Source organism: Sarcophilus harrisii, chromosome 2 (assembly GCF_902635505.1).
Source record: "Sarcophilus harrisii chromosome 2, mSarHar1.11, whole genome shotgun sequence".
Taxonomy (NCBI): Eukaryota; Metazoa; Chordata; class Mammalia; order Dasyuromorphia; family Dasyuridae; genus Sarcophilus; species Sarcophilus harrisii.
This window is the reverse complement of record NC_045427.1, coordinates 4490005-4517935: the sequence shown is the minus strand read 5'-3', so window position 1 is coordinate 4517935 and position 27931 is coordinate 4490005. Positions and strand designations below refer to the sequence as shown.

General features: G+C 42.1%; 1 protein-coding gene across 1 annotated transcript; it reads right to left on the bottom strand.

The window, feature by feature from the left end:
• Nucleotides 1–3762: 3762 nt before the first annotated feature.
• RAD51AP2 (RAD51 associated protein 2) lies at nucleotides 3763–19866 on the bottom strand. Its single transcript, XM_031949610.1, has 3 exons — nucleotides 17706–19866; nucleotides 8404–8487; nucleotides 3763–4089 (listed from the first exon to the last, which is right to left on the bottom strand). The coding sequence occupies exons 1-3, from the start codon at nucleotides 19384–19386 to the stop codon at nucleotides 3971–3973; spliced, it is 1884 nt and encodes a 627-aa protein (XP_031805470.1). The 5' UTR covers nucleotides 19387–19866; the 3' UTR covers nucleotides 3763–3970.
• Between the last annotated feature and the right edge of the window lie 8065 nt (nucleotides 19867–27931).

Below are 27931 nucleotides of genomic sequence, written 5' to 3'. Positions count from 1 at the left end.
TGTTCTCTGCCAAAATGGCAACCTTCCTTTGTCACCTGAAAAGGAAAATTGCACTTATATAGGGCTTACTGCGTGCCATGACTGTGCTAGCTCTTTACAAATATCTCATTTGAACTTCACAATCCTGGGAGGTGAATGTTATTATCCCCCATTTTACATTTGACAAATCTTGTCATTTCTAATGCAATTACATATCCTAATGCTTTTATATCCTCCTCTCCTCTGCTCCGATTGCCTCATTACCTCAGGCTTGGACTGTGTCAATAGCTGCTGCCATTTCTTGTTGCCTTTTAACACAAGATGAAACCAACCCTTGCTCCTTTCTTGGTCTCTCCAAGTAGAACCCAAAGCCATCCTTCCATTAAGTGGTGTAGCAAGAACGTTACAATCTAGTGGCTCCGGTTGGATGTCCACGTATCAATCACTGAACAAAGATCTCACGTGTAAAATACCAATATCCTCATTAAATATCATGGATGATCTAAAAACTCTGCGATTCTTCCTTTTTGACCCCTTCTGCTTCCATCACTGCAGACCAAGTGCCATTTTGTATTTTTCTTTGTTTTATAGATTGCCACAAGCAAAGAGTTCATCTCTAGCGTGTTGGTGATAAGGGTTTCTTTACATCACTACATGGTCCTTGGAAGGCATGCTTGGTCTGCTTCCTTTCATTCTTTCTAGTGTGGAAGAACCTGCCATATTTTAACTCCTTGGTAAAGCATTTGAAAATCTTTTACCTTTACAGGGTCACTTCTAGAGCATAGTAGGACTCTGGAGAGCAGGTCAGTAGTCAGAACGTGGAGCTTACAGCCAAGAATAAAGCAAGGCTCAGTGCTGTCTGTTTGTTTTGGGGTTTTTGCTGAGGCAACCTGGTTAAGTATTCAAGGTCACACAGCTAGTAAGTATTAAGTACCTGAGGCCAGATTTGAACTCAGATCCTCCTGACTTGGGGGCCAGTGCTCTATCCACTGTGCCATCTAGCTGCCCTTTATTTTGTTTTTTGTTGTCGTTGTTTTTTGTTTTTTAGCCTAGTGCTTTTGATAAATGGTCAGCACAATTCATGTGCCAGATAGTGATAAGCTGGAGAGTATGCAGGGGAGGTGATCAGAAGAGTACAAACATATAGTTGATGTCATAAGAGAATTGATTGAAGAGATTAGAATGAAGAAGAGAAGAATTGCAGGGGAGGTAGGGGAGATAATTGTCTTTAAATATTTGAAGAACTGTACCATGGAAAAGCAAGTGTGTTTGTTCCACTTGGTTAGGAGGCAGATCTAGGATGGGAGAGTGAAAGTTGAGCCTGACATCAGGAAAAACTGCCTCCAGAGCTACCCACCAGGGAAAGAGGCTTCCTCGTGGCTCACCCCTTCTAAATTGTCTTCAATCTGAGGCTAATTACCACTCATCCAGGATGTTGTAGGAATGGTCTTTGTCCACATATGGGTTGGACTAGATGGCCCAAGAAGTTTTTCCAATTCTCAGAACCTGTGATAATATGACCTCACAACATAGCCAAAAAGAGACCAACGGAAAAAAAAGAAGTGTCTCAGAACAGAGCCTTTAGAAATATTGACCTTTGTGGGCCTGAAGTAGGAAGAGAATCTAGAAAAGACAAAGAAGAAGTGAATCCAAGTAATAGGAGAACTATAAGAGGAAGTATCTTAGAAACCAATAAAAGAGAGAGTAGTAAGAAGAAGAGGACTTTCTAAAGCATTAAATTCTTCAGAAAGATCAAAATGATGAGGAATGGAGTGGGAGGTGAGAGAGCAGAAGGTCCATTGAATGAGGTAATAAGGAAATTGTTAATGGCCTCCACCGAGTCACTTAATCCAAACTGCAAATAACTAAGAAGTAGGATGGCAAGAGTTAGACAGCAAACAAACAGTTTATCATGTCTGTATAGAATCTTAGTGGCAAAGATGTTATCTTTTGCATAAAACCTTCCCCACTAGCCCCTTTCCCAACCAGATGCTAATATGTTCCCTCCCAAACCATCTAGCATTTATGCTGAATATATTTGCATTAATAATTTTAGACTTCTGTCCTATATGTTTTAATATATACTTGTCCCTCCCATAAAAAAGGTTATGGTGAGTAGAGACTGTTTCCTTCTTATACTTGTGTCCCTAAGGCTTAACAAAGTGTCTGACCCAACATACTTGGAAACAGAAATAAAGATTGTATTAGATTCATTTTTACATGAATAAAAGAAGAGTTATAGTTGGTTGGTTTTTAGTTTTTAACCTAAGACAAACGATCAAATTTGGCTTAAAAAGATGACCAATAGAGAGGTCAAGACTGACCAGGCAGAAGAAAAGGAAAGGATGCTTCATAGGGCTGGTACTGAGAGGAGAGGAGAGGAATGGGCTCAAACACAAAGCAGAGGTTAGAGTCAGAGAGATTATGTGATTTGTCCAGAGTTACAAAGTCAGTTTGTGTCCAAGGTAGCACATGAATCCAGATTGTCCCTGCCCGGAGGTCAACTCTCTCTATGTATAGTATGATGATGACCCACTCAATACAGTGGGATAGCATTAGCTCCCTTCACAATGGAAACAAAGATATGTGGTGGGAGTTGCTCTCAAGTTGAGAGTCCCTCATACCCAGATGAGTGCCAAGGGAGGCTGGACAACCACTTGAGGGTGGTACTGCCGGCATTTTTGCCCAGAGTTCTTTTAGAGTTTGTAGTTAGACGCCACCAAGCTCTAAGATTCTAAGGGGAAAAAATGAAGCTAGGAGCGATAAATAAGAACAGAACCAAAGGGTGAAACTGGTGGTCATATTGGAGTGAAGTCATGAAAATTCAGGAGCATTTGTTCAGTGCTTACTTTGGATCAAATGTACTAGTTGCTGGAGACACAGAAGATAAAAAAGGAAATGAGTTTACATTCTACAGGACATTGCCTTCTACTGGATTCTATTTATGTGAAATTTTCTGTGACTTTCATCCTGCACTTGTATGCCAACTCCACAGAGAAAATCAGGGCAGTAAGTCATTTTAGTACACACTGAAATGATTACAGAGACAAGGTTTATCTCTTCTATCACTGGAGGGGTTGGAAAACTGGATAATTTCTTACCATTCACATGGCTTGTTGCTTCAAAGGATGACCTAGGTGCTTTCTTAAAGTTCCTTCATAACAAAATATTTACATTCAAAGAGCTCAGCAGCTTACTAAATGTTTGTTAGACATTCTAACATTAAACAAGGTTCCTAGGGAAAGTCAAAGCTGGGAACTGGTTCAAACTATATCTAATATGAAAATCTTCTCTTGAACTTCCCAGCTATGGTTTCTCATCCTTCAGTTGAAGATCTCTAATGAGGAGTAATTCAACACTGATCGTGGTAGGGGAAGAGGAAAAATGAAAGATGAAATGGGAGGTTGTGGCCAAAAAAAGGGGGGGGCAAATTTCAGAATTTGGAAACTGAATAGTTTTGAGTAGTTAAAAATTGCTAATTCCTACTTTCATAGATCTTACAGTCTAATAGGAGAGATATAACATGGACATAAACACTGATACAAACTAGAATGTGGAAAGTACTATGAGACAGGTATAAAGGGTTATTGTATCTTAGAATCTGAGGAGGATCTAAATCTCAGGGGGCAACAGAAAAGCAGCCATCTTGTTCCAAGAATATTTTAAAATAAGTTATCTATGGCCAAGTGAATTATCACAGAGAAAAAATATGCAAACCAAACATTTTCAGCAAAATTAAGAGAAAAGTTTAATGGTTCCTTTCTTATTAAAGAAAAATCCATGTAGAACTTAGCATTTTATAAATTTTGAAAGTTTAAGGATAATATTAACCTTAATAAAAATACTTTGTAACTTAGAATATATATCAAAACTCTAAAATTATAAACAAGTAAAATATGTTACACATAAGAAGCGAATAAATATTATGGATATTTCAAAGCCTTCTGAGATACAGAACTATGATATTTTCTTTTATCATCTTGAGACACCTTCATTTCAGATAGGGATGAAGCTGTTTGGGCTTTGCCTTTCTTGACAAACCAATCCTGATTGGACCACGGCATGTCTTGAGAGGATGGACTCTTACAATTCCATGGGACAGACTGCTACCTAAAATGATATAAGAGAAAAAGTCAAAGAGGAAAGCAATTATTAAAACTACCACGAGTTCCTGTGCTAAAGAAATACAATTTGAGCATTTGAATTAGCAATTTTTGACTTGCATTCCTTGTACACTTCACTGATGACACTTCAGTTCAAATTCATTTCTTTCCTGATACCTCAGAGGCATTCTGCTGACTACATTCCTACTTAACCTTACATTAGGTCTATTCCAACAAAGACAAAAGAGTTTGATGGAGGCACAGCTGTTCCTAAAACACTTAACCAGATGGCTACATTTACCTGTCCTCCTGAGAAAAATGTTAAGAACCATATGGAAAGCTTTGAGTGGACGTCTAACCTCGTTAGGACAGCTCTACTGGAACATATTTAATGGGAACAAGCTAATTGTCCCGCAAGACTAATTCGTTTCACATTTGTTAAGCAATTACCATCTTCAGGATATTGTCCTAGATGACAGGTGAGCCCTTCTCTCTTCCTTACTGAAGCTTACAGTCTAATATAGGATAAGACACAAATAGTCAACAACGACTTATTAAGGGCTTCCTAAGTGTCAGGCAAGGTATCCAGGGTGACGGATGAATAGAAAGGTAAATATTAAGGACATTGACAGTTGGGATGACTAGTGCTCTCTTCCTTACCCTTGAGGAGTCACATCTATATTTTCTATTAACATAACACATCTTATACGCAGTATGAGGGACCATTTCATTTTGTCTTTACATCCCCAGTAGGTACTACAGTGCATTGTAGGTGTTTAATAATTAATGTTGGTGTAGCTAATTTTCCTCTATTTTGTCCCACTCAGGCTACATTTGGACTCCTCTATTACGTTTTAAATGGCACATTAGGAAAGCCATAGATATCCTGAAGAATTCAAAAAAAAAGAGGTATAGGTCAATCAATCAACCAATATTTATTAAGTGCCTACTATGTACCAGGCACTGTATGGGGTGCTGGAGATAAAATGAAAGCAAAGGACCTCAAAGACCTCACAACCTAATGAGGAGACACATGAGAATATACCTATATACATACATACATATATGCATACATGCATACATACATACACAAAAGCTAAGTACAGGAAAAGTAGGAAATACCCAACAGAGGAAAGGCACTCAAATTATGATGGAGTGGGAAAGCCTTCCTATAAAACAAGACTTCTTAAGCTGTGTGTCATACTTAACAAAATGTGAAAATTGAGAAAAATTTGGCAATGGTAAAAGGTATCAAATATTTCACAAAGATTTAATTCTTTATGTAAAAATAAGCAAGCACATCCATCTTGTATTATGCAAATTTGATTTCATCTTTAATAAATGATAAAAAAATCATATGTATATAAAAATTGTTTTAAAATAAATTTCTTTATGATTTATTATCAGTAAATTTTTAATTTGAAACTTTTTTTTCTATTTTATATACCTGGGGTTACATAAAAACTTCTCAGGCAAAAAGGGGTTGTGAATAGAAAAGGTTTAAGAAGCCCTGCTCTAAAATGTGAAATTTTAGTTGGAACTTAAAGGAAGACAGGGAAGTCAGTAGCTGGAGAAGAGGGAGAGCATTCCAGTTATAGAGGACAAGCAAAGAAAAAATGTTGTTTGAGCAACAACTAGGAAGTCAATGTCACTGGTTGTTAGAGTCCATGTGGGCCAGTGAGATGGAGGAGACTTGAAATGGAGGAGGAGCCAGGTAATATTCCTACAGGGACTAGGGAACCACTGAAGTTTATTGAATTACTGAGTAGGGAGGTGCCATGGTTGGACCTGAGCTTTAGGAAAATCACTTTTGTGGCTGAATAGATGGCTTGAAGAGAAAAGAGACTGGAGGTAAATAGACCTTCCCTACCCAGGATAGGCTGCTGTAACCTGAGGTGATGAAGGTCTGGCCTGTGGTGGGCCCGGTGTCAGAGGAAACAAGGGAGCATGTGTAAAAGATGCTACAGGGGAGAAATCAACAGGCCTGAGTCACAGCTTGGATATAGGGGTCCTTAGATAGAGAAGAGTCCCAAATGCCTCCCAAATTAGGAGCTGGGGGACTCCCTCTACAATAATAGGGTTTTGGATGTATTGAGTTTCTGATGCCTTATGAACATCTTAAAGATGTGGGAGTTGATTGGAGTAGAAGAAGCTGATTTGTGAATCATCAGCATAGACATGGTAATTCAATCCAATGATGCTGAGTAGATCACCTAGTGAAATTATTTAGAGTAAGAAGGGAGGGCCCAGGACAGAGCCCTGAAGGACATCCACAATGGGAGATGCATGAGGATCAGGCAAAGGAGATAGAGAAGGAAAACCAGGGAAGGAGTCTCCAAAACCCAAAGAGATGAGGGCATCAAGGAAGAGGGACTAACAGTGTCCAAGGCTCCAGAGAAATCAAGGAGCAGGAGAACTGAGAAAAGCTCACTGGATTTAGCAACTAAAAAGTCACTGATTACCTTGGAGAGAGCAGTTCCAGAGGAATAATGAGATAGAAAGCCAGATTGTGAGGGGTGAAGAGAGAGACAGATGTGGAGGCAGCAACTGCAGGCGGCCTTTTTGAGGAGCTTAGCCAGAAAGGGCAGAAGTATTATAAGGCAGTCATTAGCAAGGCTCAAGTGAGGCTTTTTCTGGATGCGGGAGACAAGGCATGTTTGTAGGCAGAAGGAAGGAGTCAGTAGAGAGGAAACACTTGAAATTATGTGATGGAACAGCAGTGGCAGAGGAGGCAATCTGTTGGAGACAGGATGGAATGGGATCGCAGGTAAAGGAACCGACCTTGGGCAAGAGTAATATCTTCATGTGGGACAGGAGTGAAGGAGAAGGCAGCCAAAGAGCCTGATGAGAACAGGAGGTAGAGTAGGGATGGACTGCAATGTAAGAGTCTCTCTTTGAATTCATAATAAAACCTAATGTAGGTTACAATATAAAGTGGGACTCTGATAGGGCAATTATTCACCTCATAAGCTGGCCCAGCGTGCAGGCTCGTGAAGTCACTGGATGATACAAATATACAAGACAAGTCCAGACGGTAGATGGTAAATGAAAGCAGATGTAACTGCATGGGGCTGAGAAGAAAGCCATGTCTCTGAGACTCATGGGTAAAGTCAGTGACCACGGCAGGCCTGGAAGGCCTCTTCTATCCCAAAGCATCTCTAACACCTGCCTCCCATGAACCACCATTTCCCTCCGAATTGGCCTGAAATGTTCCTCTTTAGAATGAAACCACAACAGAAGTAACGCTTGTCTGTAGAAAGTTCCTAATTTATTCAGTGAAAGGGAGAAACCTGGAAATGTGCTCTAGCCTCCATTTCTTTGGGCTGTTGGTTTGGAAGATTACTTTGTGGAAACTGTTTAAAGTTAAAAACACTGAGGAGGATGAGAATGAGGACCGATAAATGGGAAAGCTCCTGGTGGTCCCCATGAGAAGGCTGCCAGGGGGTCCAGGAAGGTGCCTATGCTAGCATTAGGAAGGAACAGGGACAACAAGGACAACTCTAGCACAGGATAAGAGAGTTTCTTTGGACATTGCCACTTTCCAATTTTACCCAAGCCCAACAGAGCTGAACAATATTAGAGATGCTTTTTGAGTAACGGTTTTTTCTTTATGTCTTGAAAATAAAAAAAAAGCATCAACTAGTCTAGCTATAAATCATATTGTGATGAGATCATCAGATTAGAACTAGAAGGGTATATACAATGCCTTCATCCTATAGTGTAAATGACTTGCTCAAGGTCACACAGTCAATTGACAGCAAAATCTGAATGGCTGGAGTGACACTAAATTCAAATGTAAACTTGAATTATATAAAATGAAATTACCACATGAATAACAATCAGAAATTCAGTCTCCAGAGTCCTTTGGTAATAAGCTTAATTGGGAATGACATCATTGCACTGAAAATTCAATCCAAAAAAAAAAATGTCATTTTAAACTTCAAATTTTAAAATAATTTCCTAGGCCAAACCTTTTGTGAAGAGTTATTTATGTGCACATTAGAAATGTTCTTCCATGTAAGAGCTATTCTACCAGAGAATTGTAGAAATAAATCAACCCCAATATTGGAATATGCTTTTGCACTTAGAATAATATCTCCAGTGTATTTTTCAAATTAGATTCTAAATGGCATTTCAAGTTTTTGATCATTTTAAACACATATGAATTCCAGTTAATGAACTTATGAAAGTTACCAATGTACTGAAACTTCATGTTCCTTTTTTATCATTTTAAGCAAAAATCTAGAATTTATTTATATTTAAAAAATAAAATATTTCAACAACCATAATAAAAGTGTCCTGGAAAATAAGGTCCTCTTACCTCCTTTGGATAAGTTGTAAATTCGTTCTTCCACAAATGTGTCAGAGAATAAAGCAGGACTCTGAGACAAAGCTTTTTCAAAATCTGCAAAGAAAGACGAATAATATAGTAAAGTATTCATTTTAATATGAGCTTGAACAAAAATATGAACCAACGAGTCTGTCAAAAATTTTCCCTTATTTGGCTTCTCGTATACACAGGCCAAAGCCCAAGTTGCTTTGGAAATCAGTTAGCTTGTATTTTATACTAATTTTACAATAAAGTGATTTTTTCTATCTACTCCAATAATGCATAAATAAGCATGGAAAATATGGCTTCTCATATTGTTTTTTTCAAGGCCAAAAATTAATATATTTTCCCATAGTTTCTCACTTTTACACAAATTTTGATGATGCTTATGATGCAAAATACATATTTAGAGGTAGAAAATATCTACCATCCCATTTAATGACCTAGAAGAATTTCTGTTCCCTCAAAAGAGACTATATTTGCTCACAGTCCATTTTATTCAATAATAAAAAATAACAAAAAATTAAAAATATATTCAATAAAAATAATAAATTCAATAATAAAAAATAAAAAAGATTCAGAATAATGACGCAACTAGAAAATCATAAGGGGCTGTCAATCAGAGAAATATGCCTTTCCTATCCCTCCACAGGAGCTACATAACTCTGTACCTCACCTGTTCAGGGGTGATTGTTCCTAGCCCCATATAGTAAGAAAGGCCCATTTTACTTGAAGCAAGGGCATATTCCTTGAAATAGAATACCTGGAAATTTTCTGTAAGTCAAAAATTTTTCTAAGTGGAAAATGAGCCCACTTAGCACCTGTAACTGCCAGAGGAGTCACTGCCATCCCAGCCCCCAGCACAGGGCCTGACACTTTGTAGGTGTTCAAGAAGTGCTTTTAAATGATCTTGAGAGCCCAAATGCACTAAAATCTCAAGTTTCTTTTCAACAACCAATCAGTCAGCACTCGCTGCACACTAGTTATGAGTCAAGCACTGTGCCAAGGGCTGAAAAAGAAAATTAATATTAAAAAATGAAAACCTTTCATTGCTTCAGAAGAGCTGCCATTTATTAGAAATAGAAAGCTCTTTCCCTCATGGTTAACAGTGTTCATCTTAATGGTTTTTCAATTTATCAGAGACATTCCCTATGGAGGCGCACATCAAATTAATCAGAGCAAAAATAGTTTAACATTTCTAAAATGACTATTTCGAAATATGGATATTTAAAAACTAATTTTAAATTGCAAACCTTTAACAGAATGAATATTAAAACTAGAAGGAACTTCAATTCAACAAACATTTATTAAGCCCCTATCATGTGCTAAGCCATAAGAACTGGGAGATAAAAACAACTCTGTCCCTTCTCTCTGAGAAATTATAGTCTACAGCTAGAGGAAAACAAAGGTATCACATGAAGAGTATATAATATTATAAGGAGATCATTATTATATGTATAGACAGGTACATGGGTTTAAAGGCACAATTGAGATGACAAGAGATGAGATTTTTGGAGAACCTTACCCAACTTTAAATCATTTTTTTTAAAGTATTCAGACATGAAATTGAAAGTAAAAAAGACCAATGAGGCAGAGAGACATTATAATGCATAGAGTGCTAAACTTGAAGTCAGAAAGACCTGAGTTCAAATCCAGATTCAGATACTTAATATAGATGTGTGAATCCTAAGAAGTCGCTTAACCTGTCTGCCTCAGTTTCCAGTAAAATGGGGATAATAATAGTTTTTACAAAATCAGAGTATATTTACAAAACATTTTGCAAACTTTAAAGCAACATAAATGTTAATTATTAGGATCTAAAAGGAAAAAAATGAAAAATGTCAAAATTACTGAATCAAAATATTAAACAAAACATTTGGATTAAGAAAAGAACTTAGAGGGTATCTAAGGAAAACAATGACATAACTGAGGACATTTGAGAAAAGACTTACAGGCCAAAAGTTATGAGATATTTTGTTTTTGTTTTTTACAGTGAAGGCATTTTTACAAAACTAATATCATTGGTGATAAAGGGGAGGAAAGGAGATGTAACTACCTAATACTTTAACTGTTCTCAAGTTTTTTCCATGTTATTATAGATTTAATCCATTTTACTCATTTTTTAATCACAGAGGATTCTACATCACAAACTACCTAATGAACATTTCCAATTTCCAATAATACCATGGTAGTCTCCAACTGTACAAGTCTAAAGGAGAATTCATTATCCCTCCCCATAATGCCTCCATTCTTCCTAACTTCACCATTTCTATCAAGAGAACCACTATCCTCGGGACACAGGTTCACAACCTGAATCATCCATGACTTTTTTCATCCCCCTCACCCATTATATCCAGTTGACTATCAAGTCTTGCATCTCACATCTACTCCCTTCTCTGTTCTAAAAGTCACCACCAATGCTTATTACATTTTGCTTGAGCTCATGCAATCAAGTCCTCAGTGACTTTCCTACCCCTCTACACATCCTTCACACAGCTGCTGAAATGATTTTCCTGAAGCCCCAGTCTGACACCCTAGCTTGAAGTGAGGAAGTTCCTGTGACTTCCTCTTGCCTTTAGGATCAAATACAAATGACTGTTTGTCATTTCAAGCCCTTCAAGCCTTGGTTCCAGGAGACCATTCCAGGCTTACTACACATTTCTCTGCTTGAATTCTGCTTTGCAGTAAACTGACCTTTATGCTGTTTATCATACACATTCCTTCCCCCATCTCCATCCCTTTGTCTCCTTTCTTCCTTCCTCGGGCAGAATAGTTAGCTTTCCTTCAGGCCACCTCCTATTCAGGGCCTGAATTGAACTCCCAATTGAGGGTCCCAATTCGGACCCTCTCCACCAAAGCATGCTTTGCATTTACTTTTCATCTATTATGTGGTTTTTTCCCCCAAAATAGAATATAAACTCTTTAAGGACAGAAACTATTTTGCTTTGTCTTTGTGTCCAAGGTACCTGGCCCCAGTGCCTGACACAGAATAGGCAGATTAATAAATGCCTGCTGTATGAACGATAACACATGCGATTTAGTCAAAATACTGCAATGTGGTCCTCATGTTTGCTTTTTAAAACAATATATATGAGGTGCTTTTTCAAAGTGATTATATATACATAAAGGCTGCACCTACACATGCAAAAATTCCAGTCATTTTAAATAATCAGGGGCAGCTAGATGTTGGAGTGGATAGAGCTCCAACCCTGAAGTCAGGAGGACCTGAGTTCAAATCTCACCTCAGATACTTAACACTTCCTAGCTATGTGACTCTGGACAAGTCACTTAACTCCAATTGCCCCAGCCAAAAATAAAGGGGGGGGGGGAAGAATTGGACAGTTCATTGGTTAACTGACCAATTACCAGGACTGACTGCAAGAGCCAACAAAACACATTATACAGAGTTGGCATTTAATAAAGATTGGTTGAATTTAATTCCATGTATTTTAGGATTACGGGACTTGGTCTGGAAAAATTCTAAGAGATGATTTGGTCCCAACTCTCATTTTAGAGAGAGAGAAAGAAAATCAGAAAGATCAGGAAATCTGCACGTAGTCCCTCCCCTCAATTTACTCCCCACCATCTTAGGGAAGGATGTGGGAAAGATGGCAGCAGTCCTCACAGTGTCAGCCTGGCAGGGAAGAAATTCAGCTCTCTGTCTAGAAAGAAAGGGAATAGCTGTGGCCAATTGCCTAAAGGGACAATTTTCTCTTCCATGATGCTGCTTCTGCCAAGCCCATTTAAGCAGGAACAAGTCAGGCTTCTCCAGCTAAAATTTAAAAATTCAACCTACACCATATCGTAAAAGTTGGGCATGGGGCATGGAGGGTATCAGAGGAGAGAGCCAGGTAAGAGGCAGGTTGTGCAGGGGCCCTCCCTGAGGAGATCTGATGCCCACAAGACTCTCCCTTATTGTGGGTATTAACATGCCCTCCTGAAGAAGCTGCCAAAATAACAAGTGACATGTGCCTTGTATCTTGCCACCTGTGTGTTCTCAGGCAGGAAGGCTGCTCTGGACTTCAGCCCCAGCGGGGTCTGCCCCAGAGAGATCTGCCATCAGTCTTGTTTATTCAGGTCCAGTAGACACTGCCTACCAGTTAATCCCCGCTCAGAGAAAAGCTCATAGTCCAGTGTGGCTGATGTGCCATTTATGGAAGGAAGCAAGGTGAGACAGAGCAGGAAAGGTAGCGTGGAGAAGCTCCCTAACGAGATAATGGGTCCGAAATGCTGTGCAAACTTTAAAGGACCAAATAAACGTTGAGGGTTATGTCACTGACAATGTTCGGAGGAATTATGAAGGAGGAGGCAGAGAAGAAGTGGACAAAGAACCAGCCTCTCAGTGGTTTAAGCCTCTCAGTTAAAGTTAAAGCCTCTCAAGTTTAAATATCTTTGACACATTCTAACTATGTAAATGTGGACTAGCTTCTTAACCCTCTCAGTGCTCCTGCCCCCAACCCCTCTCTAAGATGATAAAGTGCAGAGCAGCAACTGATCCACATCGATGGGGATGTTCCGCCATCAAAGAAATCACAGGCTCAGAATAAAAAAGTCACATTAAGGACTCTGGTCCTTTTGCCTTTGATAAGCAATGGAGAATGACAGAAGGCTCTGATTCAGAGGAATCACATCATTAGAGCAACTTGATTAAATTTCATCTGTCATCCTAAGCCTTCCTAAGAGGGTAGGACCCCTAAGCGAGGATTCCTGTTTCCCATGAGGGCAGAAAAATGATAACACCCATCACAGGCCCCCTCTAGGGACACCGAGGTCTGAAATCACTGTCATGGGCATTTTACAGAAAAGATGATTTGTCGCTGTAAATAGTCTGAATATAATGGTCTGAGCTGAGTTCATGGCAATAGGGTTGGAGAAGAGGGAAGAATGAGAAGGGAATAAATCTTAGAGATGTATGTCACAGGTTCTTAATCTGGGGTCCACATATTTGATAAGTAGGGAGGGAGATAAACACACACACACATACACACACAGAAAGAGAGAGAGAGAGAGAGAGAGAGAGAGAGAGAGAAAGAAAGAGAGAGAGAAGGAGAGGGAGAGAGAGCAACATGAGTGGGTGGATAGACAGGAGGATAGACAGATAGATAGACAGGTAATAGATAACTTTATTCAAAATAATTCAATTGCTTTGTAATCATATGTATTTTACTTTGTGTGATTAAAAATATGATTCTGCAAAGGGGTTCATAGGTTTCACCAGTCTGACAACCAAAAAGGTCCATAACCCAAATCAGGTAAAGCATTTCTATTAAAAAGGAAGAATTGATAAGAAATAGCAAGTGATCAAATGTCAGTGTTGAAGGACAGAAAGTAATTAAGAATGGCTCTGATTCTAATGACTTTTTTTGCTGAGGCAATTGGGGTTAAGTGACTTGCCCAGAGTCATACAGCTAGGAAGTATTAAGTGTTTGAGTTCATGGCGATAAGGATTGAACTCAAATCCTCCTGAGTACAGGGCAGGCACTCTATCCACTAGCTACCCCTAATGATTCTTAAGAAAATATTTCAAATGGACTGCCAGAATCACAAGTAATACACTGTGCATCTTTCTGCGGCTGAAAAGACAAAACAAATGATCCTTGCCATATGTCCCAGGAAGTTAAGAGACAGAAAGAAGGATCTCATATACATCAAGATATTTTATATCAACATTTTTCATAGCCACAAAGACCTGGGAACAAAATCAATGGCAGCAGATGACTAAATGAAATACAGAACAAGGATGCAAAAGGATAACATTATATGATAAGAAATAATGACTATTTAAAAATGCAGAGATGCATAAAAAGGTGTATGAACTGATGCAAAGTCAAATCATAATACAAAAAAAAAAAAAAATCTATGTGACCACAATGTCAATCCTTCAAATTTTAATGTATGCAAACTGTGTAACTGTAATGAGGAAGCCTTAGAGAAATGAAGAGAAGATGTACCCTTTCCTTCTCTGCTAAGGGAAAGACTACAGGTAGAGACATTACATACACTCCAGAATTACATATACTAATCAGAAGGCATTAGCTGGTTTGAACCTGCTTTTCTCTCTCTCATGAAAGGTGACTCTCAGAGGACAGGAACACACACACACACACACACACACATATACACACACACACTCACACACACCTATATATACATATATATCTAAAATAAGATGATAGAAAAACAAAAGATATCAATAAAACACTTTAAAAAGGAAGGAAAATAATGCTTATCCACCCCTGAGGTAGGCCTATGCAAGCAGAACCATTCTAGAAGAGAAAACTATTAATAACCAAGAGCAACAAGGCAGCCCAGAAGCTAAATCTTGAGGGAAGCCTCAGTCCAAAGGTTGGAGATGAGGGGGAATGTTCTGGGGGCAAGTTCAGAAGACTGGCATTCGTATGTGAATGTTGCATGTTACCACGCATTGACAGGAGTGAGGGCATGCAAATCAGAGGAGAGACAGCCTGGTACAGGAGAGGAAGGACTCAACATAAGGGCCAGCCTCTGAGTCTGAACTCTTTCTGAAATATGCCTGGCCAATCACTCACCCCTTCAGCCCACACTAACACCAAAAGCCACATATATCACAGAGCTGTTGGGAGGATCAAAAGGGAAAATGCATGGAAAGCACTGTGCAAACATGAAGGCATCATAAAATGCTAACTACTATTATCATTACCATTACTATTATTCTATGTGGGGTTTGAGCCATCTCCCGTGGAGGGATATAACTCCCAGATTTGAGAATTAGAAGGGATCTCCAAGCCACTGGTCCAATCCATAAACCAAAGGAATCTCACCTATGACATCCCTGACAAGGTGTGAAAACCGCGTATTTTGAAATCAGCCGGAGTCAGGAATTCAGGTTAGGGGAAAATCGTCAGTCTTTATTCTCAGTGAAGAAAGATCGGAGGTAGAAGAGAATGGGCAATAGCAATGTGTGCAGCTGAGTCAAGAAGCCAACTAGACCAGCAGCCACACGACCAGCAGCTGCTAGCATGGAACCCAGGCTCAATCTCTCCCAGCCTCTCTTCCTGTCTCTCTGCCTCCACCCACCAAAATCGTCATTTCCTATACAACACATCAGGACTTGCACAGAGAGTGGGTGGGGGCCATTCTTTATCCAAGCATGTATATTAATAGAGTATAGTCCAATTACTATTTAGCCTCACGTGCTTGGGACCTCAGTGCATCAACTCAAGCTTCAGCCCATTACAACAAGGAGCCATCCAACCTCAGCCCCCCTCATCTCTCTCTGCAGCCCATTTTACCCTGGGACCACTCTAATTAATAAGAAGTTTTTCCTGGTGTCAAACCTAAATTTATCTCTTAAAAAAAACTTCCGGCCACTTCTCCTGGCTCTGCCTTCTTGAGTTAGGAGGTACCAGTTTAGTCAAGTTGTACTGTGTTTCATTATAAAAATGATTTGTTCTTTTAAAATTCTGGGGATACAATCATTGGAGCCACATGGCTTCCTTTTGTGTGCATCCCCCTTACTATCCCAGCTTTAGACCATGCTCAAAGACTTATATTTGCATTATGCATTACTATTTTATTAGATGAGAAAATGTCTATTTGAATTCAAGGGCATTAGAATGACATGCAGAAGAAACTATAAATTTGCTCTGCATTCCTCTCTTTATAATAGGAAAGCCTTTATGAAGGCTTGAAAAGTTTCCAGAGTCTGTTCCCTACTTTTTCTCAATACAATGTCCCAATGACACTGTGAGATAAATACTGCTGGTATCAGGAGACCCATTTTATTGAGGAGGTAATGAAGTCTCCTCCTCCTGCACCACATTATCCTTCCCAGCCTTATAGTATGAGTTACTTAGATGAAGGAAAGGTTGACTCAAAATACTAAATTTCTTGACTGTTTATGTCACAATGCCCAAATGTAAACCTCTACAAGGTATACGTGAAATTGTTGGAATCTATTGAGGGAAATTTATAATAAATCAAGGAAAATTATTTTCATTTAAGGTTTGGTCCATTTCTGAGTGACGGGTTGTCCCGCTGTGGCAGAGCTTAAAGTGCTCTGGATTTGAGGACAGAGATTGGGGCACAAATCTTGGCCATGGCATGGGATTTAACTGATATAACCTTGTAGACCCCTGTTATCTCTGCTGTACAAAGAGGAGGTGACACTAGATGTCCTGTAGAGCCACTTTTTCCTTATAGACAGAGCAGAGGACAAAGAACACAAGGGCATAGGGGAGGAAGGCCTAGAGCTCTTTGTGCCACACATTATCTGCAACAAATTGGCCAACCTCCCTTAGACCTGATTCTGCAACTATAAAATCATGAGGCTGGACCAAATGGCCTGGAGACAGCTGGAGATTAAAAATGCTGAAAGTCCTTGCAGATACTTACTATCTATATGACCCTGGGCAAGTCAGATCCTCCCCACACCCCTGTCTGCCTCAATTTCCTCATCTATAAAATGGAGATGAGGATCAATCTAACAAGATATTTGGAAAGTGCTCAATACTGTACCAGACACATTGTTAACTCTCATGGACTTGTCCTTGGGAATTTCTTGGCAAAGTTGCTGGAATGGTTTGCCATTTCCTTCTCCTGTGTGTTTACATTTTACCAATGAAGAAGTGAGGCAAATAAGGATTTGAAGTCAGATCCTCCTAACTCCAGGCCTAGTCCTGTATCCATTGAATTACCTAGCTGACCCATGCCTGGCATACAGTAGGTGCTTCATAAATGCTAGCTATCATCAACATTATATCTAATGTCTTTCAAGCCCCAAGATTTTTTTTTTTTTTTTTGCTGAGACAATTGGGGTTAAGTGACTTGCCCAGGACCACACAACTAGGACGTGTTAAAATCTGAGATCAGATTTGAACTCAGGTCCTCCTGACTTCAGAGCTGGTGTTCTATCCATGCACCCCTAGCAGTCCTTTTGCCCTAGGATTTTATAAACGTTTTCTACTATAATCCTCTTCTACTATAGAGACATGCTCATTCTTTTGATAAGATTACACATTTGACTTACAAAGGAATAAGATACAGAATCCCAGGACCTGGAGCAGGAAGACTAATCTTCCTGCATTCAAATCTGACCTCAGATACTCACTAGCTGTGTGACCCTGAGTGAGTCACTTATTCCTGCTTGCCTCAGTTTCCTTATCTATAAAATTAGCTGGAAAAGGAAATAGTTGATTATTCCATTATCTTTGCCCCCCCAAAAAACCCAAAATGGGTCATGAAGAGTTAGACATAAAAGACTAAACAACAACAACCATGAAAAAGAAAAATTAAACAGGTCAATTTTTTTTTACCTTTTCCAGAAGGTGAGAGCACTTCATCATCTGATGGACTCGAAGAACAATATTCATGAGGTTCTTCCTTTACTCCATCTGTATGTATTTTTTTCCACTTAAATGAACTTTGGACTGTCTTTGGCACATTTGGCACACTTGTGATTGTATCACAAGGTAAGGGAAGTGCACATATTTTTTCTGAGACAACTGTCAGGTCTTCTTCAATCTCCATAGAATTATCTTTGTCAAAGTCATTTTTCTCTTCATTGCTTCTTGTTTCTGCAATGCATGAAGTGTCCTCTTCCTTACCAATTTCATGAAACATGAGCAGTTCTTTCAGTACCATATCAAATTCCCTCTTCATTTCAAAATCACTTATCCTAGTTTCTGTTGACAGACATTCAGCTAGTAAGACTGGAGAATGCTCATTATTTCTTGTGGCTAAATCAGTTTTAAATTTATGGTTAACAAATTCTGTGGATTCAATGTTTGGATGAAAACGTTTTGAGTTTGCTAAAGCACTTTCTTGCAAAATAGTCTGATGCTCATTTCTATCTGTTGTGTCTTGATTATCAAGTATTTGGTCTATCTCTCTAGCATCTTCTAAATTTGGTTTCTTTTTCATCAATAGGTTTGGATTTAGAATGTCAGCCATGGTACTGATAATAATGCTGCATTTCTGTTCTCTCTCTGTTTTATTCCCATTAGCAATTTGGTAATTATGTATCCCTGTTAAATTTTCTGTTGGATGCTTTCTCTCACTCCAAATCAAATCCTGCGTTTTTCCTTTTCCTTCATTTAAGGAATTCTCAACAAATTCTTCCTGAGTTTTAATCATGGTATCTGGTCCAACGAAAATGGCGTCATAGTTTACCAATTTCACCTGTTGCTCAATATCCAAGAAACAATTAAATTTGCCTTTAAAATTAAAACCACTGAAATTAAATATTTGTTTCTTTTCAATCACTATCCTTTGGGCATATGTGTTTGTTTTGTGGAAATGTTTAGTTGTATTTATTTGGCTATATTGTATAAACTGAGGAATACGCCCGATAGCAAGAGGATCAAGGGCTTCCAGGTTGATGGCTTTTTCAGAACTTTTATTGTTATTGTAATATCTCTTGGACACAGAGATACTGCCAGAGTCATCTAAATCACTGAGGAGAGGAACTTTGTCATAAGCATCAAAAACAGAAAAAAATGTGTCTTTAGGAATAACATGCAAGGAATTATTATATTTCTTGAAATCATTATGCATGTTCTCAGTAGTTATAATGTGGCAAGTTCCAGAGACTTTAGAAACATAGTTGCCTCTGACTTTATTGCGTTCATACTTTAGACTAAAAGCAAAATTTGAGGTTTTAAATGCTGTGCGAAGCAAATGGACTGTATTACGCCTTCTTTTCTTTGGTTTTACTGATTTAATCCCATTCTCTTTCTTGAGAAAACTCGAATTTTTCTCCGTTTTTAGTTTTCTGAATTTCCATTTTGGAATCTCATTCAGACAACCTAAAAAGGCAACGCTTAACCCAGTCAAATTGCCCATTTCAGATACTGCAACCAGGTTATCTGTTTCTAGAAATCTGCTTCCAATGGGCAGGAAACAATTAGTTCCAGAACTTCCTGGAAGAACATTTTTTTGTTGAGTTGAGACCAAAACTCCACGTAGAAAGTAAGTATCCATGTTCGCACTTGCCATACAGCGCCGACCCAGGTTATCATCTTTGGGGACTAAGGCTAAGGTTCTTCTCTGCCTTGATGAAGCATCTCTCCACCCGCTCACAGAAGCCACGAGCAGCAGGAGAGCGGGGTCGTGCTTTTCTAACGTAGCATTTATGTGGAAGCTCAGACGAAACTGTCCGATGCACTTTAAATGGTTTTCCTTTTCCGGTATAAACTCGCTCTCAATTCCTGCTAAGAAACCGGGATCGCTGAATGAATGAGCGAGGCCTGAATCTGCTGCTGACTTGATACGTAGAGGTTCCAAGGGTCCAGCTCGCGCCTCGTTGTTCTGGCTGCGGAGACTCACGAGACTCTGAGCGGCCCGTCCCGCTTCGGATCGCGGCAGCTCCCAGCCACCGCCCTTCGGGCTTCCCAGAACAAGGCTAACTGAGCTGAGGATGCTGGGCCCCCGAGGAAGAGAGCCCGGCGGAGGGGAGGCGCCCGGGGGAGGGGAGGCGCCCGCGGGAGGGGAGGCACCTGCGGGAGGGGAGGCGCCCGGGGGAGGGGAGGCGCCCGCGGGAGGGGAGGCGCCCGCGGGAGGGGAGGCGCCCGCGGGAGGGGAGGCGCCCGGGGGAGGGGAGGCGCCCGGGGCCCCCGGCGCTGCGCGCTGTGCCTCCCGCGGGGAGCTCGGCCCGAGGGCGCGGACACGCGGGCTGCTGGGCAGACAGGCCGCGGCCACTGCTAGGCCGGACCGGGGGGGCGCTCCCCGCAGGCTGCGCCAGGCCCGACTCTGGCCCGCACCGGGAAGGCCCGTTTCCGGCTGTGGGGAGCGCGGGCTCCCGGGCGCCCCGCCGGCGCCCCGGACGCTCGGAGGAAGGCTGCGGCCAGAGCCAGCGCCCACTGGGAGCCCCATCTCCGGGGCCCCCCGGGGGGTCTTTGGGGAGGGGCCCCCCTCGTCGCCGTCGGGAGCCTGCCTCCTCCTGGGGACCCTGCCCCCCGCCGCCCCCTCCGGGTCCCGCAGCACGACGGGCACGCCCCCCAGTGGGACGCCCCCCAGCGGGGGAGCGAGCAGGGGCAGGGGAGCGAGCAAGGGCAGAGTGTGCCGTGGGAGGGCCCAGAGCGGGCCCTGGTGGGGGGGGCGTCCCAAACTCACGAGGCCCCACGCAGGGCTGTGACCCCTGGACCGGGACCCCCGAGCGGCGTCCTCCCCCGGCCTGGGGCGCTTGGCCTCGGGCGGCCCGCTGAGCAACCCTGGCGCGCCCTCCATTCTCCTCGCGCCCACCCTGTCACTCTCCCGGGCGAGCGCGAGACCTTCCAGGAAGGCGGGAGTGAGGAAAGCGTCTCGTGAGGGGCAGAGAGACAGAGGGAGATGACAGCGCGCGCCGCCAAGCTCCTCAGCCCCGCCCAGCCCCGCCCCTCTGCGCCTGCGCAGTCAGCTCCAGCTGCCTCGAGCTCGCGGCCCCTGTCAGTCAGCTGGGATCTGCACGTGCCTTAGGCCCCACCCCCTCCAGCTCTTCCCGCCCTTGGCCCCAATCAATCGGAATCTGCTCGTGCCCTAAGCCCCGCCTCCTCTGACTGTCCAATCAACTACTGCCCCGCCCCCACTTCACACCTCGTCCCTCTTCTCCAACCCCTCCCCTCAGGGCATCTCCAGCCTCAGCCCCGCCCCCTTCCTAGCTGGCTTTGGGGACTTTAAAGCCTCAGGCCGGGACTGGAAGGGGCGGAGGGTGAGGAGGGGGTGGGCTTCTCTCCAGGCCGAGCCTGTGACAGTTCTGGGCCTTGTGCCCCTGCCCGCCCACCCCTCCACAGGAAGTCCTTCCTCACCCCATTATCTCCAGCTGCCCTTTCTGGGTCCTGTTTGATTGGAGTGCTTCCCGTTCTCTCCCTCCTCGAGGGCAGCCAGTGGCTTTGCCTCTTTGTGTCTCAAACGCTTAGCAGGGTGCTGGCACACAGTAGGTGTTTAATACATGCATGGAAAAAATCCTAAAATCAGAGGGGTCATCAGGTTCGCCGCCTTCTTTACAGATGAGGAAAAGGAGCCCAGAGAGGAGGAACTTGGAAAGGTCCCGAGTCCCTGCCCACATCCCACGCCCACCGATGCCCAGCTCTGGTCGTCTGTGCTCTTCTGGGTCGGTGTCTCCCCCTTCCTGAGCCATGATGGGCCCCACTGAGAAAAACCTACGGGGAAGAAGCCATTGGCAAGGGGGAGCAGAGAGGGGAGCAAGCTCCGCCCGCACTCCCTGGGTGTTTCAGGGAACAAGGGTAGCTTGGAGATCCACAGGAGTCATAATTACAAATACGTTTATATGCACATATAGTATGTATGCATTTCCAGATTCTCTTTTCATGGTGGAAACTGAGGGTGTGGCCAAACTGATGCCATATGGGAATGGAGCCAAGGTGGCTGAGGGGCAAGACGCTGTAGTGAGCTCCCCTTTACAACTTCTCTAAACAGATCTAGAAAAGGCCCTGGCTGAATCCTGATGGGGAAACCCAGACAAGTCACACTAAGTCATTAGTCCAACCTAACTGAGAAAGGAACAAATAAGGCAGTGTAGCAGGCCAGGCTCCTGCCAGAGCCCAGCACTCCAAGAGAGTCTGTGAACCGTGGCAAAAGGAGGTCCCGGACCCCTATATCCACATGAGGTACCAGCACAGCCTTACTGGATCATTCTGATGGGACTGTCACAAATTAGGAACTTTACCCATTTTCAGGTTACACACTCAAGATGTAGTGAACAGGAAACCTGTTCCCTGGGGGAAGGGGGTAGGTAGACCTTGAGCCGTGTATAGAAAAGGAAGAAAAGTTCAGTAATCAGCAGCAGCTGAGCTGTGACCCAGACCCCGGTGCAGATTAGCATTTCCCTTTAGACATCTCCCCTAGCCTACAGAAGGTCCAGCAGGGCATGGCCACAGCAGAGAAGGTGCTAGATAGGCTCAATGAAGTAGAATTGCTGTAGCTTAAAAGACTGTGCCCAAATTGAGGGATCTCCATTCCAAATGTCCATATAGCTCGTTGTGCCTGATGTGGTAGAACCTTGTGAGCTCATACTGGTCTCATCAGTCACAGTAAGAGACACATTAACCCCAACATAGTGATGCCATTTTGGTTCTCTTTAAGTACATAGGACAAGAACCAACCATTAGAAAATAAAACCAAGGCAATAAACTCAGAAGAAAAGGAACCCTTCAATTCTGTCACCGTGGACAGTTTCCCAGCTGGCTGATAGGGGAAATATCTACTCTTGCTCAGACCCAAACTCCGGTCAGGAACTTCCAGAACTTAGACGTGGGGTAGAGAGCAAGGTTGGTAATCACTGACTTGGATCAGAGCACTTTGGGACCCCAGCCTGTCCCTGAGATCCTGGGGTGATGCATCAGTCAATACCATCCAGAAAGCAGCAACGGGACCAGCCCAGTCATTCCATCCAGAGAGGTGGCAGAAGCTGGCTCTGCCATCAAGTCCAAAGTCAAGCAACTGGCAGGAAGAATGAGTGCGTGTGTGCGCACACACACACACACACACTCACACACACACACACACACAAAGCCTGCCACATTAATGACACACTAATGCAGAACAGATCGAGTCCAAGACATCTGCAAGCAAAGCCTTAGAGAAAAAAAAAAATGGGCACAAACTAAATTCCTAAAAGAGCTAAAGCAAAAATTTTAAATAATAATAATAATTTTGAAATAGTTTTATGAATGGAACTAGAGCATTTAAGAAAAAATAGAAAAGCAATGGGAACTATGGAAAAAATTGATATAAGAATTAATAATTGAGCACAAAAAAGCAGGGCACAAAGCCTACCTAAGCAACAAACTTTGAATGGACTAGGTGCATTATCCTATCCGCCAATGCAGTGCACTATCCACCAATGATTTCAAGAAGCAACAAGAAATATTAAAATAAAGTCAAAAGGCTAAAAAATGGAAGAAAATGGAAGCTATCTCCTAGCAAAAACAACTACCTAGAAATAGATTAAGGGGAAAAAATTTAAGAATCATTGTACAATCTGAATGCCACAAACAACCAAACATACAAAGAACTTGGATATTCTATGTCAAGAAATCTTAAATAAAAATTCCCAGATTTCTTATAACCAGAGAGCAAAGTGGAAATAGAAAAGAATCCACTGGGCACTTTATCAATGAAACCACCAAATGAAAACTCCAAGGCACATCACGGCCAAAATTCAGAGCGTCCAAGTCCAAGAAAAGATAATGCAAGCAGCCCAGAAAGAAAATAATTTAAGTACTAGGGAGACACAGTCAGGATCACATACAATTTATTAGCCACCTCTATAAAGAAGCAGAGATTTTGTAATACAATATTCCAGAAGACAAGGATGTGAACTTATAGCAAAGAATAGTTTACCCAGAAAAATTCTATAAATGCTACAGTGGGGAAAATGGCCCTTTACTGAAATAGAAGAGTTCCAAGCATTCCTGATTAAAAGACTAGAACTTCTGAACTAACCATGGGTGACTTTTATTTTCTTCTGCCGTCTACTCGGAGGAAAGAAGACAGGCTAGTTGTCCTTCCCAACCTGGTTCAAATCCTGGCCCTTCCACTTACCAACTGTGTGACCATGGACATTTCCCCTCTCTGTAGCTTACTATTTCTCTCTCTGATGAAGGGGTTGGTCTTGTCACTAGATCTTTAAGAATCCCTTCTAATCCATCAATCAACAAGCATTTAAGTGCTTACTAAGAACCAAATACTGTGTGTGCTCAGGGCTGAGGATATAAAGAAAAAAAGCTTTAAAAAAAATCCCTGCTGTTAAGGAACTTACAATCTACTGAGGAAATGACATGTAAATACTGGAGTCCATACAAGAAAGAGTAGATGAAAGGAAGTTGCCAGCATTTGGAAAGACCAGGAAAGGCTTCTTGTCTCTATGATCCTATGAACTATAATTGGGTGTGTGTTCAAAACACCACACACAGGATGAATTTTCCTCCTCTTTATCAATAAAAATACACACACAAGGGTCGCTAACATTCTCATAGGATGATCAATCACTTCTTCTACCTCTCTGGCTTTCTGGATTGGCAGGATTCTAATAGTTCCTGATGGACAGCAGAGATTGCAGCAAAGAAATTTTCACATAGCACATAAGAAGGTGCTTAATAAATGTTTATCGGGGAACTGATTGATTGTGATAGCATTTCTTCCACTTATGGGACCAGCCCGTAAAAGCTGATTTATGTTTCCACATGGCACCAATGAAATTGAGAGGCACAAGAAGGTTTTGAAACTGGATTTCCTATACGCCAAGATGATTAGCTAAGACCATAGTTTGGTAAACCTGACTGACTGTAACTGGCTGCTTGAATTTGCCAGCCTGTAGAAAAGCATACTGACTCTTCAAAATCCTTGGTGGGTCTCATCCTCCAATGTCCCTAGCCCTCAATGTATTACTTAACAGTGCATCTTCTTCTAAGGGCCAGAATCCAACAACGATGTATGGAAGGACATTTCCAGAGTCCATCCCTCTCAGTTCTTCCAGAGTGGCTGATGATATTGCCGACCCGCTTTTGGGTTCTTCTCCTAAAGCTCAGGTCTGACTACTCTGCTCAAGAAGCTCCAGGTATTCTCCCTATCAACTCTAAGATAAAAAACAAATACTTCTTGTAGCCCTTGCAGTTGGATTTCTACTCTCTTTCTAGAATCTCTCTAGATGGTTCTTTAGACTCTATTGAATCTCCTCTAAATTGTCTAGATGGTTCACTGTTGTGTACTCTGTTCCAGGAAAACTGGACTACTAGCTGTGCTTTCTCCCCCCAGACATGAGACTCCATCTTTCTTTATCCTTCTGTACAAGCGGGTCCCCAAGTGACTGTAGCCCATGGAAGTTTGGAAGGATTCTGATCTCAATCACACTTACTCTGCCGAGTTGGATCCCCAGAGCCTGGCTATATCTTCCCCTCGGGGTGAAAACCAGATTTATTATAAGAGAAATGAATATGCTTATGGAACCCAGAAAGGTTCTCAGAGCTTACAGAAGTTCACATTTCACAATGGCAGGACAAAGATGGAAGGGAATGCCAGGAAGGGATGTTACATGGGAAAGGGAATGGCACAAGAAAAGTGAGAAAAAAGACAAGACCATCCCCCACAGAGAAGAGTAAGGTGGTAGCAAAAGCCCCATTCTTTTCCCTTGGGAACTGCTAGATTATGAAGAAAGGTCCTCAGGCATTATCCCAACATGGCAGACTGGCTGCTGCCTTTCAAGAACACCCAGAGAATCCAGCTTGGGGTGCTGCAACAAATTACGTCAGCTCAAGGAGAGTTGGATCCTTGACATATTCAGGGCCTCCTGCAGTCTCTGGATTCAGTGTTTCTGGAAAATATAGCAATTTTTAAAACGAGGTTAAGGGATCCCTAAATAATCTTTGATAAGGGGCACCCCAAGGAATCAGAAATAACCATATAATATTGTCAGCTTGAACCCTCATTAGTGTGCTTCCTACTCTGTACTCAGGTAGCCTTCAGTAGCTTGGAGAAAGGCATTTAGTAAGGTGATAGATTTTGATGTTCAATCATTTCAATTGTGTCCAACTCTTTATTGGGGAATTCCACTTGGGGTTTTCTTGGCAGAGATACTGGAGTGGTTTGCCATTTCTAGTTCATTTCACAGATGAGGAAACTGAAGCAAATGGGATTATACAACTACTGAGTGTCTAAGACCAACTTTGAATTCAGAAAGATGAGCCTTCCTGACTCCACATCCGGTACACCATGCACCATGGTGCCCTAGGGGCCACAATACAATATATACCAACACTACCACCCTATCCCCAAAAAAGTCCATGTCAAACTCTCCCCAAGCATAGCAATCCAAGAGAAAATGGCATCAAGTTGAGAGAGTACATGTGGCAAAGGGCTGACACAGCTTCTGGCTGCCACAAGTTCTTCTCCCTGTCCTGGGGTGCTCAGAAAGCTCCCCCCAAGCACAGTGAGTCTGTGGCTCTCATGTAGCACAAACTCATCAGATCCAGACTGTGGAAGGAACCACATCCTTTAAGGTTCCCACGACCTCTCCCAGCCATACTGGTGAGGGAAAGGGGAAGGGAGACAACCCAGCCACGACCAAAGCTAAGGTCTCTCTTCCAAGTCCATGCCCTCTGGTTGCCTTTTCCTCAGGCTCCTGCTGGACAGCTCCTCCAACCTCCCAGTGACAACCTAGACAGCTTGGCAATTATTCAAAAACCCCCAAGATGTGGCCCAACTTTTTACCTCATCTAAAACCTGGGATTGATTGATCATGGATTAAATGAACTGTGTCCTCATCTACCTAATATGTCTGGGCTGAAATGGGGCGAGGTGGTTTTGACCTCCCTTTCACTCCTAGAAAGTCTCTCTCCTCACCTCCACCCCTTGCTATCCTTGCAGAACTAAACACAAGTAGCACTTTCCATAAGAAGCCTTTCCGGGTCCCCCCCCTTTTCCTTTCTCCATTCCTTCCAAAAAAGTCCAACTATATCAACTGAACAGAAACAGTATGATGCAGTAGGTAGGGAGGCAGCTAAGAGAAAGCACAGTACACAGCACTGAACCTGGAGTCAAAAACCAGTTCAAATCTGACCTCAGACACTTACTAGCCAGCAAGTCACAATTGTATGTCTCCGTTTCCTCATCTGGAATAAGAAGAATAATAGCACCTACCTCCCAGGGTTGTTGAAAAAATAAAATCAGACATTTTTAAAGACTTGTCTGTACCTTCATACATTATGTAAACGCTAGATATCATTATTATTACTTTTCTTATTATATGAAAAGCGGGTCTCAGAGGCACAAAAACTTGCCTCCGAATCATACTGGTCATGTGAGCCTGAACTTAACTTCTCAGAGCTCTAGACAGCCTTCCTGAGACTGCATTGCAAAGGAGATGTCAACCTGCGTAAGAAAAGGGAGTTTGCTCACCTGGGATTGTCCTATAAAAATGAAATCACTGGATCAGTCCCCTATCCCCTTTTCAATGTCCTCAATGACTAGCACCTAGTAGGTCTTTAATACTGTTGTAGCTTAACTCTTGAGAGAGGTAGATGTATGCAGTGGGGCCAGAATTCAAAGCAATTCTACACTTCTAAAGAGACCATGCTCCAGCCTGTGCTCTAGACCACAGAGCTGCCGATAAGCTCCCCCTCAAGGCTCCCATTGCGCCCTCAGCTGAAAACAAAGGGACACTGCAACAAAAGGACAGGATGGTCCAAAGACAACATGAGAAATAACATGAAATCCAGCAAATGGATTCCTTCCTTAACAGAATAAATTTGAGGAAAGCCCAATTAAAGGATGACTTGTCTAGGTTTGGGTATATCCATCATTCTCTCCAAGGGATTGTTTTTCTCCTCTCTCCTCCTCCTCCTCCTGGGTGACCAAGCACAGGATAAAATAAATCCCAGAACCTCCCAGCTCCACCAGTCAAATGGGGATCTCTTTCAAGGTCTCATACAAAGGTACCAGCTGCTACTCAGGCTTTCCACCATTGTGAGGGATTACCACCAACTTTCTTCCCTCCCCTCCCCTCCCCGTTCTCTTTGAAAGTACCCACCAAAAGTGTGTGGGGAGA

Coding starts and splice junctions, on each gene's coding strand:
- RAD51AP2 (XM_031949610.1), bottom strand. CDS start 19,386: ATGGCAAGTGCGAACATGGATACTTACTTTCTACGTGGAGTTTTGGTC. Junction 8,488..17,705: donor GCTCTCACCTTCTGGAAAAG/GTAAAAAAAAAT, acceptor CTTTCTTTGCAG/ATTTTGAAAAAGCTTTGTCT. Junction 4,090..8,403: donor TTACAACTTATCCAAAGGAG/GTAAGAGGACCT, acceptor ATATCATTTTAG/GTAGCAGTCTGTCCCATGGA.